Here is a 17,917-nt window from a genome sequence, read left to right as displayed (position 1 = left end):
CAAGGTAACATCCTGGTGAGTGTCTTCTGCACCCTCTGCACACCCTCCCGTGCGATGGGTCGAACCACAACTGTACCCAGTACTCCCAAGTGCAACCTGACTGAACGTAACATCCCGACATTTGACCTTAGTGCCTCGGGAGACGAAGGTAATCCTGCTGTGCGTCTTGCTTACTGTGCAATCAGCCTGTGCAGACCCCTTCAACTTGGATCCCAAGATCCCCCTGTGTACTAGCGCCGTTCGAACCTAGAACAATGCAGCACAGTACAGGCTCTTCGGCCCCCAATGTTGTAGGGTCCCGTCGTTAACTGCGTCCTGTCCCTGTGCATTTCATCTCTCGAAGAGCAACGCTGCAAACTTGCCCCGATTAAACTCCATCTGCCACCTCTGGGCCCATCTCTGTAACTCATCGATAACATCTTGTATCCTTTGACTGTCTTCATACCACCCACCGGCTGCCTCAGCCACCGTCTACGTTGTCATCTGGGTCACCCACGGGTAGACCCTTCACAGTCAGCAGAGGGCCTGATCCCCGTGGAACACCGCGAGTCACAGACCTCCAGCCAGAATCAGTCCCATCGACCTGCTCCCCTCTGCCTTCTGAAGCTAACACTGAGTCCAAATGGCCAGTTCACCATCGATCCCACTTCCTGATGTGGAACCTTGTCAAAATTTCTCACTAAAATCTGCTGTGACTTGTCAGTGATGTTTCATGTTGTTCTTACTGTCTCTCTCCTTTCCACACCTCTGTTCACTCCCTGTTGCCTCTCTTCTCTCTCCTACTCACTACCTCCCTTCCCCATCACTACCTTCACACCCTCTCTGCATCCCCCATCTCTCCTCTCTCCCCCTCCCACTTCTCTTTCTTACTCTCCCTCTCCCGCCTCCTTTCCTCCTCTTTCTCCTCGCTCTCTCTTCCCTCCCTCCACTTTTCTTGCTCCCCTCTTCTCTTTTCTCACTCTCCACCTGTACTCCCACCTCTGCCCCTCTCTCCTGTCGCCTTCCACCCCTCTCTCCCCTACCTGGCCATTCTCTGTTCTCTCTCGCTCTCCCCACCCCTCTCCTGCCTATCTCTTCCTCCTCACACTCTCTTTCCCCTTCTCCCTCGCCTGCCTCTCTCTCTTCCACCCCTCTCTCCCCTACCTGGCCATTCTCTGTCCTTGCTCCCTCTCCCCACCCACCCTACAGACGCTGGTCCCTCTGCTCGCCTGATTGGCTGGCTGGAGTACATGATGAGACTCACCCTGCCGGAGAACGAGGGCATCGGATTGGATGAGAAGGGAGATCCCCAGTGGATCTACCTCCCCACGGAGAGCCACCAGCCAGATCCCACCCAGGTGACCGGGCTTCAGGAGCCCTAGAGAGACTGGGGGAGGGTTCAGGGGCCAGCCTGTTTGACAGGGTGCAGAGTTACTTGGAGAAATCAATGTCAGGGTGGGAGTCGGGAGGCAGGGAAGAGGCTGATTTAGGGTGAGGGGTTATAGTTAAGGGGGTAGATAGTGGAGGCTGGGTAGGGGCTGGAGAAGGATCAGGTTAGGGGTTGTATTTACAATTTAGATTCATGGTTTGTGTTTAGAAGTTGGGTTGAGGGTTCGGGTTTGGGATTCACGTTTAGTGTTTTTTCAAGGTTCAGATTTGGGTTCTGGGTTCAGGATTTAGGGCTTGTGTTCAGGTTTAGTGTTTGGGTCCAGGGTGGGGTCAGAGGTGCCAGTCAAGATTGGCACATCCCAGAAATGAGGAATGAGAGACGCTGGAAATCCAGAGCAACGCACACAAGATGCCGGAGGAACTCAGCAGGCCGGGCAGCATCCGTGGAAAAGTACAGTCAGTATCTCAGTCAGTCCTGCCGAAGAGTTTCGGCCCGAAATGCCGACCGTACTTTTTTCCTGGATGCTGCCTGGCCTGCTGAGTTCCTTCAGCATTTTGTGTGTGTTGCAGAGTTTGGGGAGACGGGACTGGAGCAGATGGATCTGCTGAATAGCCTCAATCGGTGTGAGGGTGTTGGCCATCTACATGGCGATCGGGTGAGACGGTCCCGGGAGATCGGAGGGGACAGGTCCGCAGAGATTCCAGGAGGTAACTCGGATCCTCCGCTCCATTCCAGATCCGCGCCCGTCTCCATCCCGAGCTTCACGGACGGTCAGTCACGGAGAGGCCGGCACGGAACAGAGGAGCACGGGAAGGTAAAGCACAGGACGATCAAGCAAAGAGACGATAACGGGAGAGGCATCTAAACTACAAAATAGATCAGATCCAGGGGTTTGGGTGGGGGGCAGGGAGCGTGTGGTTATACACAGAATAACACATCTTCAGGAGTGTGTTACAGGCTGAGATCTGACCTGGGGGTTTATATATAGAATAACAGATCCCTGGGAGTGGGTTACAGGCTGGGATCTGATCCAGGGGTTCAGGGGGTTTATTTATAGAATAACAGATCCCTGGGAGTGGGTTACAGGCTGGGATCTGATCCCGGGGTTCAGGGGTTTATATATAGAATAACAGATCCCCAGGAGTGGGTTACAGGCTGGGATCTGATCCCAGGGTTCAGGGGGTTTATATATAGAATAACAGATCCCTGGGAGTGGGTTACAGGCTGGGATCTGATCCCAGGGTTCAGGGGGTTTATATAAAGAATAACAGATCCCCAAGAGTGGGTTACAGGCTGGGATTTGATCCAGAGATTTGGGGATTTATAACAGATCCCCGGGAGTGGATTACAGGCTGAGATCTGACCTGGGGGTTTATATATAGAATATCAGATCCCTGTGAGTGAGTTTCAGGCTGGGATTTGATCCTGGGGTTTGGGGGTTTATAACAGAGTGGATTACAGGCTGGGATCTGATATAAGGGTTCAGGGGGTTTATATATAGAATAACAGATCCCTGGACGTGGGTTACAGGCTGGGAGGTGTGGAGAAGATTGGAGTCAACTAAAGATGGAACTCCCTAATTCCCAGAAACCAGACAAACTGTGGATATCGAGACGCAGACGCCAGATGACAGGGAGACGCAGTCGTCTGACAGCGATGAGCTGATCCACTTCCCACTGAGTCGCCCGAGACCGGTCAGTCTGGCTGGGTTGTTGGGGGAGGGAATGGGAATGGAAAGGGGTTAGGGTGCAGAAGGGGGTAGAGGGGTGAGGAGAAGGGGGAAGTGTGTGGGGAGAGAGAGGAGGATAGAAAGTAGAAGGGAAAGAGTAAGAGGGGGAGAGAAGGGCAGAGTGAGAGAGGGACAAGAAAGAAGGGGGGGAGGAGAGAGGGAGGGCTGCAGTGTTTATAGAGCAACAAGAAGGAGATTAAAGCCCAGCAGGAGTTAAGTTCCCAATCTGGTGTCCATGGACCCCTTGCTTAATGGTATTGGTCGATGGCATAAAAAAGGTTGGGAACGAGGGAGTGGGGATTGGGGAAGTGGGAAGGTGAGAGAGGAGAGTGGATGAGATTACGGGTGAGAGGACACCAGCTCGGAGGGAGGGAGGAAGAGAAGGGAGAGGGGCTGGAGAGAGTGAGGGACGTGTGGAGGTCTCTCCTGTGCTGACCGGCCTCTGCTCCCCACCCCCCAGGAGGATCAGCGTCTGCGGATCGAGGTGCTGTGGCTCTCTCTCCATCCCGACTGCCCCCCAGCCAGGGACCCCGACGTCCGGCAGCTCTTCGTGGAGTTCTGGCTTCCGGGGGTGGCCGGGGACGAGACTCCCACCTCCCTGCCCACTCCCCGCCGGGGGGAGATGATATACTACCACTGGAGTAGGGGTGAGTCTGGGAAGGGAGCGGGCACGGTAGGTGGAGGGGGAGGCAAGTGGGTGGAGAGAATGAGGGAGAGGTGGTGGAAGGAGGAGTTGGTTGAGAATGGGGGTAGGGGGAAAGTGAGTGAGGGAGAGAGGAAGGGGAGATGAGGGTGGGGATACAGTGGAGATGGGAGGGGGATAGAGGGAAAAGGGGTGAACGAGGGGGAGAGGCTCTGGGGAAGAGAGAAGGGCTTGCTAGGCAGGGGGAGAATGTGTCTCTGTGCCCACCCACTCTCTCTATCCTCAGTTATTCCCCTGGACCCAGAGCACGACGCCCAGCAGCGGCAATTCCTGTACGCGCACCTGCAAGGAGGGGAGCCCGGCCTTGGCAGGTAGGGAGGGGAAGCGGGGGTGGGGGGGAGGCGCCCGTGTTGGATTCGGGTCCTGCGGGCCGAGGAGAGACCCCTGTCCCACGTGTCGTGTGGCTTCGCAGGTTGCAGTTCACGGTGGTGAGCGAGCCGCTGGAGGATGATGGTGAATGCGTGGATATTGGATATTCCCACATCCCGTTGGCTAGGATCCATGAAACCGGACAGGACATCATTCAGCAGGAGTTTGACAGTGAGTGTCCCACTCCCCCAAACCTCTGGATTAGAATTCACCCCCATCATTTGTTTCCAGGGATCTGTTATTCCATACGTAGACCCACAGGCCGTATCCTAGCCTGTAACCCCCTGCCGGGGATCTAGGATACATCCGCGGATCTTCCCATTCCACATACAATCCCCTGGATGCTCCCAGCTTGGCGGGAGCCTCTTCCCCTTCGCCTGGACTGACTGGATTTCTCTCCCTGCTTTCTAGTTTTGGATGCCAGCCAAGAGGCGGAAGTCATCGGAACACTCTCCCTCTCTGTGGAGGGAGCACCAGCTCTTCGCGCCATCTCCACCGAGTTCTCCAGCAAGGCCGTGAACTCCGTCTGTCGGAACGTCCTGGGTTGATGACACGGCACCCCAGGCCCTTCCCTGATCTCTTCCTCTCGACCCTCTGACCATATGCTGCCACCTCCCTCCAAATGCTTGAGGTTCGGTGGCGGCTGGACCTCAACCCCACCCACCCCTCGCTGAGGAGATTTTCTTCCAAGTCCTTGGTCTGTGACTGGGACACCTGGATGTATAGGTCCTACCCCCTACCCCATTCAGCAGATCTTTTTCCCTTTGTCTACAGATACACCCCCCACCCCGCCCCGCCCCAGTGAAGGTGTTAGGCTTTGAGTACAGGAGTCGGGAAGTCCTGTTGCAGTTGCACAAGGTGTTGATGAGGCTGCACTTGGTGTACTGTGTTCAGTTTTGTAAAGTTATTTAACTAGAAAAGATTTACCAGGATGGACTTGGGGGACCTGTCTTATAAGACCAAGATATTATTCCCTGAAACACGGGAGATTCGTAGGATGATATCATGTAAGATCACAAGAGCTTAGGGTGAAATCACTCTTTATCCCCGGGGGTGGGGATGCTAAAGAGGTATAGATTGAAGGTCAGAGTTGAGAGATTTAGAAGGGACATCAGGGGCAGCTTTTCCACACAGCATTTGGAAGGAGGTGCTAGAAATAGTGGTTGAGGTGGGCTCATTAGCAACATTTAAAAGATGACCAATGGATAGGAGAGGTTTCGAGGGGCCTGGGCAGGTGGGACTATCTCCCTGGGCAAGTTGGGCTGGAAGACCTGTTTCCATGTTGTATGCCCAAGATAAATAGGGAATAGTCTGGAAACTATAGACAACGGTCTTATGTTAGTGGTAGGACTGATGAGCATTTGGAAAACCATGGCCTGATCCAGGTCAATTGGCAGGGCAGGTCACATCTTACTAATTGGATTGAAAGTTTTGAGATGGTGAAGGTGACTGATGTTGGAAGGGCTATGAACATTGCCTGCATGGGCTTTAGTAAGGAGTCCGACCAGGTCCCTCATGGGAGGCTCATCCTGATGGACGGGATCCACAGTGAATTGTGTGTTTGGATTCACATTGTTTGCCCCTAGAGAGGGTAGTAGTGGATGGGACTTATTCTGACTGGAGGGTCCATGACTGGTGGTGTTCCACAGGGATCTCTGAGGTTTCTGATATAAGTAGCCCAGATGAAAATATAGACGGGTGGGTATGTGGAAACACAACTGAAAAAAGGAGCTAGTGCTTTCTTAGCGTGTATGATGAATAAATGCTTCTTGGGCTTCCAGCTGGGTACAAATATCAATTATAACCGATGTTTTGATGACAAACTCTGCCACCTGTACTGTTGAAGGTGGCTGCGTTTTGTCATCGAAATGTCGGTTATAATTGATACCTGTACCCGGATGGAAGCCAAGAAGAGTTTATTCAACTCTAGTAACAGTATTGTGGAGAGTGCAGATTGCCAAAGGATATAGCAGGATATCCCTTGCCCTCTCTCTCCGTGGCACTGAGGTTATGAAAATAGCCCTGGCTGCCGTACCTGCCAGAACGATGAACTGGTAAGCGAGGGTTTGCACCTACTTTGGGGTTCAGAATATTGTTCACTTCATGTGTTTTTTTCTCTTGCACAGTAGGTGTTGGTCTTTTATTTTTATTGTAGTTTTTCTTTAATTGGGTTCTTACTTTATGGCTGCCTGTAAGCAGACACATCTCAAGGTTGTATAATTTATACATTCTTTGATAATAAATGTACTTTGTATATCGATTAGTTGCACCTCACGGGCAAGTGTGAGGTGTCGCACTTTGGGAGGTAAAGGGACAGGGCCCTTACGTATTGGCATGCAGAGAAGATGTTGAAGTCCACAGCTCCCTGAAATTTGTCACACAGGTTGAGAAGGTGGTAGATGTTTATGGCAATGCTACCTTCGTAGGGCAGGGCAGTGAGCCCAAGTTATGCAGCTGGGAATATCGTGTCTAGCTCTGGTCACCCCAGTACAAGAAGGATGTGGAGAGGGTACAGAAGAGGTTCACCGAGATCGTAAACACAAGAAACTGTACAGATGCTGGAATACTTGCACCAACACAAGTTCCTGGAGGAACTCAGCAGGTCAGGCAACATCAATACAGGGAATATAACTGTCGACGTTTTGGGCTGAGACCCTTCATCAGGAGAACTGTGGGCCGTGACATTGACTGTTTATTCCTCATAGACAGTGCCTGACCAGCTGAGTTTCACCAGCATTTTATACCAGGTTGGACAAACTTGGGCTGTTTTCTTCAGAGCACAGGAGAGACTTGATAGAGGTTTGTAAGAATTATGAGACATACATAGAGCAGACAGCTGGAATCCTTCTCCACAGGGTGGGCAATTTTGAATGTGCACGGTCTGCAGATAACAAATACTGAGCTGAACTGAATATACCTGGACTATTCAATTTTGCATTTTTCACTTTTATCCATGGCATTTGAGCGAATTTTCTGTGTGTGGGTGGAGGAAATTTGATGTTATTCTTTGAATGGGTTGCAGAGTTTTGTTTAGTGGCCCTCTGTGGGGAGACGAATCTCAGGGTTGTATACCTCAAACATACTTTCAAAATAAATGGACTTTGAATCTTAGAACTGCCAGAGGGCATACAGTTCAGATGAGAAGTTTAAAGGAGATGCACAGGGCAAGTTATTTATCGATAACACACAAGAGATGATGGTGGAGGTAGCTACAATGGAGGGATGTGGACACTTACATCAGAAGGGATTTTATTGATGTGGCATTGTGTTTGGCACATATGTTTGTGGTGTATCGCTGTTCTATAGACATATCCGCCAGCCCAACCCACGACACACGTACACGGCTCTCGACTCCCGTCCTTCCTGGCTCGTCCAGTGTCTGGGAGAACCATTGTCCCATTAAACTCTGTGCAAGTGTCATTGCTGGATGTTCACTGATGGTAGGGTGGGGAAGGGGCAGGGGGAAGAGACCAAAGCTTGTAACCCAGTAAGTGAGACTGACCAGGGTCTGCGGGAGGGGAGAGAAAGACAGGAGACGCTGCCATCTGTTTTATATAAATTGTACTTTAATGAGAAAAAAACTCACAACAATCAAAATGAAAAATAAAAAAAAAAATAGGGGAAGGAGCCGCGATTCAGAAGATACTGTCTCCTCTGACAGAACCCAGATAGCATCGTCTGACAGAACCTAGACGCCACTCCCAGGTGCATCTCACCTGGCAGCATGCAGACACCGTCTCGCCTGGCCTGGCGGGACCCGGACGCCAGGTCACAAAGACAAGAGCTGGACGGTGCTGCCCCCCCCACAACCAGATGCCACTGGCCTCTCCCATGTAGGCGTGAACGAACCAACTTGCCTGGATGGTGGGGGTTTGGGGGTGGCAGAGCAAGATGCTGCCCTTCCGGCTCAGACAGGGTAAGGTGTCTGGTCCGGGTAATACTGGAGTGGCTGGTTCTATGAGGATACCTCACCCAGACAGGACTCTCTGCAGATACACTCCTGTTCCAGACGGCAGACGCCCTCACCCCACCAGCCAGCCAACTGAGTTCTCCCACCCCAACCACTGAGGTGGGAGAGAGGGTGCTGGGGACACAGGCAGTGCACACACACAACCCCCTCCACAGGGCCACACACCCGGGGGGGACAGACACGAGGCGCGCGTGCACACACACATACACACAGGTCAGGAAGGACAGTGCCCAAGCACCCCCCACCCCACACTCCGAGGGGGAGAGCTACTCTAACCAACGGGGGGGGTATTAATGGGGGAGGGAGGGGTGAGAGGGGGAGGGGAGGGGGAGAGAGACCTCTCCCAACACATTTCTATAAATTGTCACATTTGAAATTGGTCCATGGCATATTAACAGAGAATAGGTAGGTGGACAGGGAGGGAGGTTGGGGAGAGGGTGGGGGTACAGATCACTTCCGCCTCCGTTTCCTGTTTCCCATGGTGGTAGTGGAACCCTTCCGCTTCCGGCTGCGGGTATCATCTTCTTCGTCACGGAATTCCCGGTCCGCTGAGGTGGGGGAAAGGGAAGAGTGGGGAGGTTATACATGAGGCACAACTCTAACCCCCCCAACATCTCTCCCCTGCCCCTCCCAACACCGTCCAGCTAAAGACGCTCTGAGCAAACCATCCATTCCCCATTCTACTTTACAGGAAGGGTTGAGGGGGCTTTGGAACGGCTGCAGTAGGGGGTCACCAGGACACCACCTGGATTAGAGGGCATGAGCTACAAGGGGAGGTTGGACTGTTTTCTCTAGAGGGGCAGAGAGACCTGATTGAGGTGGACAGACAGATGGCCAGCACTGTTATTCCCCTACCGCACAGTTACAGAGAACTGCAGCACCGATACAGGGCCTTTGGCCACAGTGGCCAATCAGCCAGTCCCAATTTCCTGCATTAAGCCCATATTCCACTCCACGTACCTATCAAAGTGCTTCTGAAATGACACTACCTCTGCCAGCTCATTCCACACACCCACCAGGAAAAGTTGCCCCTTGGGTCCCTTTTAAATCTCCCCCCTCTCACCCAAAACCTGTATCCACTCATTTTGGACTCCCCTACCCCGAGGTAAAACACGGTCACCGTCCACCTTATCTGCAGCTCCAGTCATTTTAAACATCTCCAAGGCCCTCACAGTCCTGCATTGCATGGGATAAAGACCTCTCCTTATAACTCAGCCCTTCGAGTCCTGGCAACACTGAACACAGAACAACACAGGAATACTTTGGCCCAAAAATGCTGTGCTGAGTTAATTAGCAATTTAATAACCAAAGTAGTCCATTCAGCCTTTACAATGCTCAGTCCCCTTCATTTCTTGCACAATCATGTGCCTGAGCCTCTTGAATACCATCTGTGTAAACAAATCTTCCTGGAATCTCTCGGCCTGCATGTCCTCATAAATCTTTTCTGCGCTCATTCCAGAGCGCTGAAATGCCCGATACAAGAGAGCAGGCGAGAGGATTGAGGAGACGTAGAAGGCAAGCAGTAGGCTCCTGGAATGTACTGCCAGGGGTGATGGTGGTGGAGGCGGATACGACAGAGGATACTAAGACAGGCACATGGATGTTCAGAGAAAGATGGTGTGCAGATAGAAGGGATTTAGCTTAATTCTGGATCACACTGGGCACAGACACTGTAGGCTGAAACACTTTCCTTCCGTGTCTTTCTACACCCCGACTATTCAAATATCTGTCTAAGTGTCCCTTAAATGTGATGACTATGCCTGATTCCAAAATGTCCTCCGTCAGCAAATTCCAAATATCACCTACCCCTCACTGTGAGAGAAAGATTCTCAAACTTGTACCCCTCCTTCACTCCACTGAAAGCAGTCCCAGCCTGCGTAGTCTCTCCCGTCAGTAAAGTCCTCCAGCCCGGACAGGAAACAAACAAATCCTCCTCGTCACAGGCAACAATGATAAAACTGTGCAGTGAGAACTTTCTCCCAGAAGATCAGGTTGGGTTCGGCCAAGGTCCCTCAGCTCCTTGTAGGGTCTTGTTCCAAACATATCTGCCTTCGACATCAAACCAGCCTTGGATGGAGTCAAGGAGACCAGGCTGCACTGAGTCACAGCCAAACACCACGGAAACAGGCCAGTTGGCCCAACCAGACTAACCCTATTTGTCTGTGTTCAGCCCATATCCCTCAAAACTTTTCCTATTCATGTACAATACCGTGCAAAAGGTTTAGCCACAAAGTCTTAGGGTGCCTAAGACTTTTGCACAACTGCAGTAATTTTATGTATCACACTGTACTGCAGCTGCAAAAAAAAAAATTTCATGACATATGTGAGTGTTGATAAGCCTGATTCTGATATGGGTCTCTACTGTGGACTGAGAGTGGGAAGGGGCCAGGAAGAGGGGGATCATGGTTGGGAAGGAAACGGGGAAGGGAGAGGGGAGGGAGCAGGAAACACCAAAGGAGACATTCTGTAAAGATCCATACACCAATTGTTTGCAATCAAATGACCTTGCCTGGTGTCTCAGGGCTGGGTGTGTCTGAACTGACACCAGCCCTTGACCATCCTTCTCTGCCACCCCTCTCATGGCACTCCACCCTTACCATTCCCAAAACCCATCAGATTTACTAACTCGCTCTCTGCTCCATGCTTCCAAATACAGTTCTGTGCTAAAGTACTGGGCATTCTGGCTATATACGTGGGCCTAAGACTTTTGTGCAGTGCTGTACCTGTCCAGGTGCCTTTTACAGGTTGTTGATGTCACTACCTGAACCACTTTGACTCACTCCATATACGGACCCCTCCTCCGGGTGAAAAAGCAGCACTTCAGGTTCCTCTTAAATCTGGCTCTTGATTCTCCAATCCCAGGGAAAGAAGACTGCACATTCACCTTATCTATGCCCCTCTTGATTTTACATGCCTCTATAATGTCACACCTGTTGTCCACACTCAAGGAATGAATCCCAACCTCTCTCTATCGCTCAGCCCCTCAAGGATTAGTGGCAATGTCCTTCTATTTTTTCCAGTTTAGTAACCTTTTCTATAGCTTTCACCACCACCCGGTGATGCCTCTTTCAGGGAACCACATACCTGCACCCTTAAGTCACTCAGTTCTACGATACTCCCCTTCCAGAAGTCCTACCCTAATTTGCCTTCCCAAAATTAATCACCTCACACTTAACAAAATTAACCTCCATTCACCTGTGATATCACAAGATGCTAATTCCAGGGTCACTGTAATAAACCTCCTCTAGACTCTCTCCAATGCCAGCACATTCTTTTGTAGGTAAGGGATCTAAAACTGCTCACAGTACCCCGAATGTGTTCTGATCGGTAAAGCCTCGCCATTACAGGTCACAGACTGATGATCAGGAAAAAACTTTTATCCTCTTTGCCTCCTGTCACCAAGACTACTTTGGATCCAGTTGCCCCTGGCTCTCTTGTGCCTCAGCTTCCTGTGTGGGGTCTGTTGATGCCCTCAGTATAACGTGCACCCACAGCACTTTGGCAAAGCAGAGAGGGCTGGGACATGTTTAGTGAATAGGGAGGATTGCTGAAGGGGGCAGTGTGACACCTGCACTCACCTGTGGCTGACAGGGAGCTGTTACTGTCCGGGGAGGGAAGAAGCCTTAGCCGAGTCGTTACTCACCTCGTCGAGCTTCCTCTTCTAACTCATCCCAGTCTTTGCCGCTCTCCTCGCTGCCCAGAGACTCCTCACTCACTGCGAGAACAAGATGAGACGTTACACCAGGGAGACAGACTGCTCTCCCTCATCGTCACCCTTACACTCTGCACCGTCCCCTCCTCTGCTCAGAAACGTTACACCAGGGAGACAGACTGCTCTCCCTCATCGTCACCCTTACACTCTGCACCGTCCCCTCCTCTGCTCAGAAACGTTACACCAGGGAGACAGACTGCCCTCCCCACCCACCCACTCCCCTACACCAGAGATTTCACGTGCACCGAGAGAGGGAAGGAAAACATTACATCAAGGAGACAGCCGGCCCTCCCTCCTCACCACTCCTGCTGAGATGGACACACTCACCAGACTCCTCGGTCTCTGAGGAGTAATCCTCATCGCTGTCCTCATCTTCCGCCTCATCGTCGTCTTCCGAGGGGTTAAAGGTTTCGTCCTCGAGCTCTGACTCCGAGTCCTGACTCTCGGCCTCACTGCCCTGTGGAGTGAGAGACAACAGTTAACGCACTGGCGGGGAAAGTGAAAAGGGAGTGAATGGCGTGTGGGGGGGGGGGGGGGTGCACAAACAGCACAGGACTGGGGTGAGGAGAAAGAGGGAGACCAGGTTAGGGGTGCAGGGGCTATTAGAGAACTTGCTCCCTCCTTACCTCTCCCTCTGGCTCCAAGAACGACCAGCCCCCCTGCTCAAAGAAGCCCTCTGGATCATCCACGATTGTCTTCATGATCTTGGTCCAGTTGAGGGACTGGACGCCCTCAGTGTACTTCAGGTCACATGAGCTGTCGTCGGAAGAAGAGCAATTCAGTGCGGCGAGGGCAGGTCTACCTCCCCACTCCCCTCCCATCACAGACTCCCCGGGTTAGAGGCAAAGTGAAACTCCCTCCACGCTGCCCGTCTGCCTCAGGTGGCAAGAGGCAGCATCCTGGCTGAGGCCCCATCTCATCAGACGTCGCTGTGACTCACGTCTCTGCAGTGACTAGGTTCACCTCTGCTCAGCTGGGTGCTGCTCCCATGCAACTTAGGCCATCTCTCACAAACGCCCACGGTTATTCATGGATGCAGGTAGGAGGTACCTGTATCGGTTACTGCTCCACACCCATTTCCTAGCTCATGTTCACCATCCTGACATGCAACAGGGGGAGATGCCAGCGGAAAACATTTTACGAGGGTGTCCGCCTCACGCATATGGTGGACTTGGGACGGAGGCTGCTGCACAGGGCAGTGTCCTGCAATAAGTTCACAAATCTCCTGGCTGTTGATCGCTCCTACAGACCACGTACCACATGAACACGGGAGTGTGTGAGGCTGCAAACACCATTCAGACATCTGCAGGGGCTGCCCCTTGCCTTCTGGTCCCAACCTCTTCATATCTGAACACTCAGTAAAGGGAGGAGGATGCCCTAGTACACTTGCTCCTGGGACTGGCAAAGGCAAATATCCGTGGGTCCTGGAGTGGGCATCGTAGGATTTTGCCTGCATTGACTACTTAACAGTCTGTGTGCCTTGGTAACCGTGAAGAAAAGACACACACAGTGTCCACGGGTACCACAGGGGATAAATGTTATTCTTGACAATAACAGGAACATTTTAATTTAGTTTGTCATTGAGTCTGTGTTTGTGGTATTATTATATAATCGCAAATCGGCAATAAACATAGTTTTTGCCAGTCACGGAGTGAAGTTCTCATTACACACTCCCAGGATAAGACACAGAGTGAAGCTCCCACCACACACAGTCCCAGTCGAGAGCCACTGACACCACGTACTTCAGCCATTCCTTAATGGGGTCGAGAGAGGCGACGGGGATGGCGTTGATCATAGTGACTTTCTTGCTGTAATCCTTGTAGACGATCACCATGTCAAAGTTCTTCAGGTGGAACTGCACCCTCTCAAAATGAACCAGCTCCACCTCATCCAATGTCACCACGAACGGAGGCTGCAACAACAGCAGGAGATACGTCAGAACTGCCGGCCTACAGGCCCTTCGGCCCAAACAGTCCATGCCGAACATGATGCTAGTCCCAACCTCCTATGTTCAGCCCATGCCCCCACCACGTACCCATCCAAGTGCTTCCTGAATGATTCTGTAGTGTCTGCCTCAACCGCTTCCTCTGACCCTTCACCCTCTGTGGAATAAAAGTTGCCTCTCGTCCTTATTAAAACTTCCCTCTCACTCTAAACCTGTCTGGTAGTTTTCGACTCCCTTAGCCTGGGGAAAAGACCATCACTGTCCACCCAACCTACGCCTCTCGTCATATTTAACACTTCTAAAGACCGCCCCTCGTTCTCCTACATTCCAAGGAATAAAGACCAAGGTTGGCCAACCTTTCGCTATAATATGGCCATTTAGTCATGGTTTTAAGAGATTTTTAGAGCAAATAACTTAATCAAACTTCAAGTTCAAATATGAACTATGAATTAAATCTAATATGCAGCTCTGAACAATGAGTTCCTATGATCTGTGAAACAGGTCAATTGGACAGACAATGGTGACTTAAATTCATTACTTGTGTGTCATTATGTGTCTGTAATATAGGCGTGAACAGGGAGGTGTGATGGTCGGGAGATCCAAGCATTTGAAAATGTTACATGTAATTCAAAGGAAGCATTGTAGATACGGAATTATCCTTTGAACATTAGCCTGAATTATCCTTTGGTCTTCAGCATATAAAATATCATGTAATGTTGTGCTAGCCAGACCTCTTGTTCGGAAAGGGTCTCTCTCTCGTGACTCCAAGGACTGTCAGCTTATTTGTGATTACTTTGTTGAATAAAGACTGCTTTGTATCTACCAGTACTTCCCTCTGGTACCTTTCACTGTAACACAGGCCCTCTAGTTCTGGTGAAGTCCTCATAAACCTTCTCTGCACTCTTTCCAGTTGAGCCACGTCTTTTCTAAGATAGGCAGACCACAAGTATACACAGCACTTCAACGGCCTCACCAGTGACATTTACGACTCCAGCTCTACTGAAAATGAGTGACAACTTACTAGCGGTTTTCAAAGTGAGAAATACAACTACATACTTTATTAATATCGTGTTTTCTGTAAAACAAAAATCACCTCAAACAAAGGTAAGGCCGAATCGAGGGCAGAACCATGCATGCGGGAGCAAGGTGGAGGCATGTCTGAGATGGAATTGGAGTACAAAGTGGAGAGAAGTTGAAGCAGAGGAGTTTCGGAGTCTACCCACCAAAACTGAGAGTGAGCTTTGATTGATCTAAGCGCCAGACCAATTTGGAAAGGTCAGGTACAGGACAAAACCGTGGCAGCAGGGTCCAGGCCCAGAACGCATCAATGTGACGGGGCACAGGTCCTAGTGCAAGGAATGACCCAATGTTTGCACGATTTAAACAGCCAGTAAGATGGGGTGTTAGGACCAGAGACAAGGGTTGCGCTGTTTGTGACGTTTACTCTGCTCTTCAGTGCACTGAGGCTGAGGCCGTGGGCCTGCTCTGGGTTGTGCCTATGGAATCACTTCTGCTCTAAATGCTATTCGCTTACTTTTATTGTTTGCATGATTTCTGTTTTTTCCTTTCTGCACGTTGGGTGTGGGTCTTTTTTTTTTAAATGAGTTCTTTTGGGTTTCTGATTTTGTGGCTGACTGTAAAGTGATGGATCTCAAGGTTGCATAATGTATACATATTTCAACCTTGAACTACAACAGTTGTGTTCCCCAGTGGAGATGGAAACTGTGCACAATGCTCCCAGTGTGGGACTGATCTACGATAGAGGGGGACCACGCCAAGTCTAACACTCGTGAAACACTGAGGTGCCAGCGAGACAGAGTGACGCACTCACCCATTCCGTTACGTTGACCAGGGAACTACTGGTGGGCTGCAGCATACACGTACTCCTGTAGGGGGCTCCGTTAAACCTGGGGGGAAGAAAAGGAGAGCGCTGTCAGAGACTGTGGTGGATGAGGGAGGGGAAGAGAGACACCGGGGCAGGGTAACAGACTGAGAGACAGTGAGAAAAAGAGAAGAATAATGGGGATATGAGGGGTGGCAGAAGGAGGGATGGGATGAGGGGATGTTTGAGTGCAGTAGATGATGTGGGGGGTGGCAGGAGGGATGGGATAAGGGGAGGTTTGGGTGGGGAATAGATGAGTTGGGGGTGGGATGAGGGGATGTTTGAGTGGAATAGATGAAGTGGGGGTGGGAGGATGACAGCACAGGACCAGAAGTGGCAACAGACTCCAGCTGTAGGGTGGATGACGGATGGAGGGTTGGGAGGGACGGCTGGGGAACTGTGGACTGACCACAGGTAGCTGGCGGGGGTTAGGCGGTGGTATGCAGGGGAAGGACTGCAGACTGACCCTAGGTCGCGGAAGGGGACCTCAAATTCCAGCTCCTCTTTGGTCAGTGCCTCCACCTTCTCGATGAAGTTCTTGAAGGCCGTCTTCAGCTTGTGCCTCATCTCTCGCTCCAGCTGTGGGCAGAGGTGGGAGAAGTCAGTCCTAGGATCACCCCTGACCACCAACTCAACCCCCTGGTATGCTCCCCACCACCTCCTCACCTCAGACATTGTCAACTTCACCCCCCCCCCTTCTCTACAGACACACAGCCTGAGGCCGTCAGCCACCCTCACCCCCTGGTACCTGCTCAGCGTAAAGGTCATCGCGGTCGTGCATGTGTTGGTGTTTGCCCAGGTCTGTGGTGATCTCTCCAACCTCTGTGTAGAACTGCACATCGGTGTGCCGTCTCTTCCCGAACATGATGGCGTTCTGCAGGAGGGAGAGGATTACTTGCTGCCGGCCCAGATCCATCACTGACTCAGTCCCAAACCCCGGAAGTGACTCAGAGACAGAGTGCTGGGTTAATCCTCCCCAGACTGAATACACTCCAACCTGGAGTGAACCCCACCAGTCAGAGTTCTGGCAAACCCAGGTCAAGCCTATACACTGCATCCTGGGGAGTGAGGGAGGGTTAACTACCAGAGCCAGAAGGGGTCAGGTCAATCCCCACGAGTCCCAACCAGGTTAAACACGTACAAGGCGTTCTGGGCCAGAGACCCAGTCACCATCTGGTACGGAGAGGATCGGAACAAGCGGCAGCGGGTTGTAAACCTAGCCAGCTCCATCTTGGACACTAGCTTCCTCACCAGAGGACTTCCTCCCTCAAAAAGGTGAATGTAGCATCGATCAGTAAGGACCTTCACTACCCAGGACACACCCTCTTCTCATTACTACCAGAGAGGATGTACAGGAGCCTGAAGGCACACACTCAACGTTTTAGGACCAACTTCTTCCATGATTTTTGAACAATGAACACTACCTCAGAATTCTTGCTCGCTTTTTGCACTCTATTTATAATTTAACGTATTACACATTGCGCTGTCCTGTTGTCACAAAGCAACACGTTTCATGATGTACTGTACTCCGGTGATGGTAAACCCAATTCAATCCCCACAGGTCTGAACCACACCCAAACCCAGATTAAACCCTACCATAATGGTGACACTCTGGGAAAGGTGGAAGGGTTAGGGTCAATCCCACACCAGTCCAAACCCCGTGCATAATGATCTGGGCCAGAGACAGAGGGGACGAGGTCATCCTTGCCCCAGGCCCCCACATCGAACCCATACACAGTGTTCTGCAGAGGATCGAGGGTTGATCCCCACAGACTAACAGAGAGAGAGGAGTTAAGACTCTGAACCTGTCCTGTGGAGTTCTGGGCCAGAGGCAGAAAGGGTGAGGCTCTCTCTGGCCCAAATCCCAGGCAACGTCTCCCCCCTCCCCAGATCCAAGCACGGGACCTACCTTGAGGTGGAAGTGCAGCACGATGATCATCTCGCCGTCACAGGGCTGGAAGATGGAGTGCTTGATGTTGTTGTACAGGATGTCCACCTTGTCACCACGCACAGAAGTAAAGCGAAACCCTGGGGGGGGGGGGGGGAGAGAGGAGAGCAGGTCTCATTTGACACGGATTGACAAAGAACAGAAATATGCCCTTTGGCCCAAGTCCTTTGTCGTTTTGAACAAGCGGCATCGCCCAGTGGCCACCCATTTTAATTCCACTTCCATTCCATTCCAGTATGGCCTCCTCCACTGTCGACTAAGGCCACACAGGTTGGAGGAACAACACCTTA

The 17,917-nt window shown here is 51.4% G+C and overlaps 2 protein-coding genes across 2 annotated transcripts in view; one reads left to right on the top strand and one right to left on the bottom strand.

Moving 5' to 3' along the window:
- LOC132381407 (X-linked retinitis pigmentosa GTPase regulator-interacting protein 1-like) overlaps positions 1–6,430 on the top strand; it is a 17,674-nt gene extending 11,244 nt beyond the window's left edge. The window contains exons 7-13 of the mRNA XM_059950800.1: positions 1,189–1,337; positions 2,105–2,183; positions 2,957–3,063; positions 3,559–3,745; positions 4,028–4,112; positions 4,214–4,341; positions 4,582–6,430. Of these exons, the coding sequence (XP_059806783.1) occupies positions 1,189–1,337; positions 2,105–2,183; positions 2,957–3,063; positions 3,559–3,745; positions 4,028–4,112; positions 4,214–4,341; positions 4,582–4,718 (872 nt within the window). The 3' untranslated portion in view covers positions 4,719–6,430. The remainder of the gene's footprint in view (positions 1–1,188; positions 1,338–2,104; positions 2,184–2,956; positions 3,064–3,558; positions 3,746–4,027; positions 4,113–4,213; positions 4,342–4,581) is intronic.
- A 1,284-nt stretch (positions 6,431–7,714) lies between these two features.
- The window catches only part of supt16h (SPT16 homolog, facilitates chromatin remodeling subunit), a 35,339-nt gene continuing 25,136 nt past the window's right edge, over positions 7,715–17,917 (bottom strand). Inside the window, exons 18-26 of the mRNA XM_059950799.1 lie at positions 17,589–17,707; positions 16,428–16,553; positions 16,146–16,258; positions 15,629–15,704; positions 13,595–13,764; positions 12,479–12,608; positions 12,180–12,309; positions 11,784–11,855; positions 7,715–8,688 (exon numbers count right to left, since the gene is read on the bottom strand). Of these exons, the coding sequence (XP_059806782.1) occupies positions 8,591–8,688; positions 11,784–11,855; positions 12,180–12,309; positions 12,479–12,608; positions 13,595–13,764; positions 15,629–15,704; positions 16,146–16,258; positions 16,428–16,553; positions 17,589–17,707 (1,034 nt within the window). The 3' untranslated portion in view covers positions 7,715–8,590. The remainder of the gene's footprint in view (positions 8,689–11,783; positions 11,856–12,179; positions 12,310–12,478; positions 12,609–13,594; positions 13,765–15,628; positions 15,705–16,145; positions 16,259–16,427; positions 16,554–17,588; positions 17,708–17,917) is intronic.

This window comes from Hypanus sabinus, chromosome 26, assembly GCF_030144855.1.
Source record: "Hypanus sabinus isolate sHypSab1 chromosome 26, sHypSab1.hap1, whole genome shotgun sequence".
Lineage (NCBI taxonomy): Eukaryota > Metazoa > Chordata > Chondrichthyes > Myliobatiformes > Dasyatidae > Hypanus > Hypanus sabinus.
Note: the sequence above shows the minus strand (reverse complement) of the source record. Positions and strands in the feature narration are given on the sequence as shown.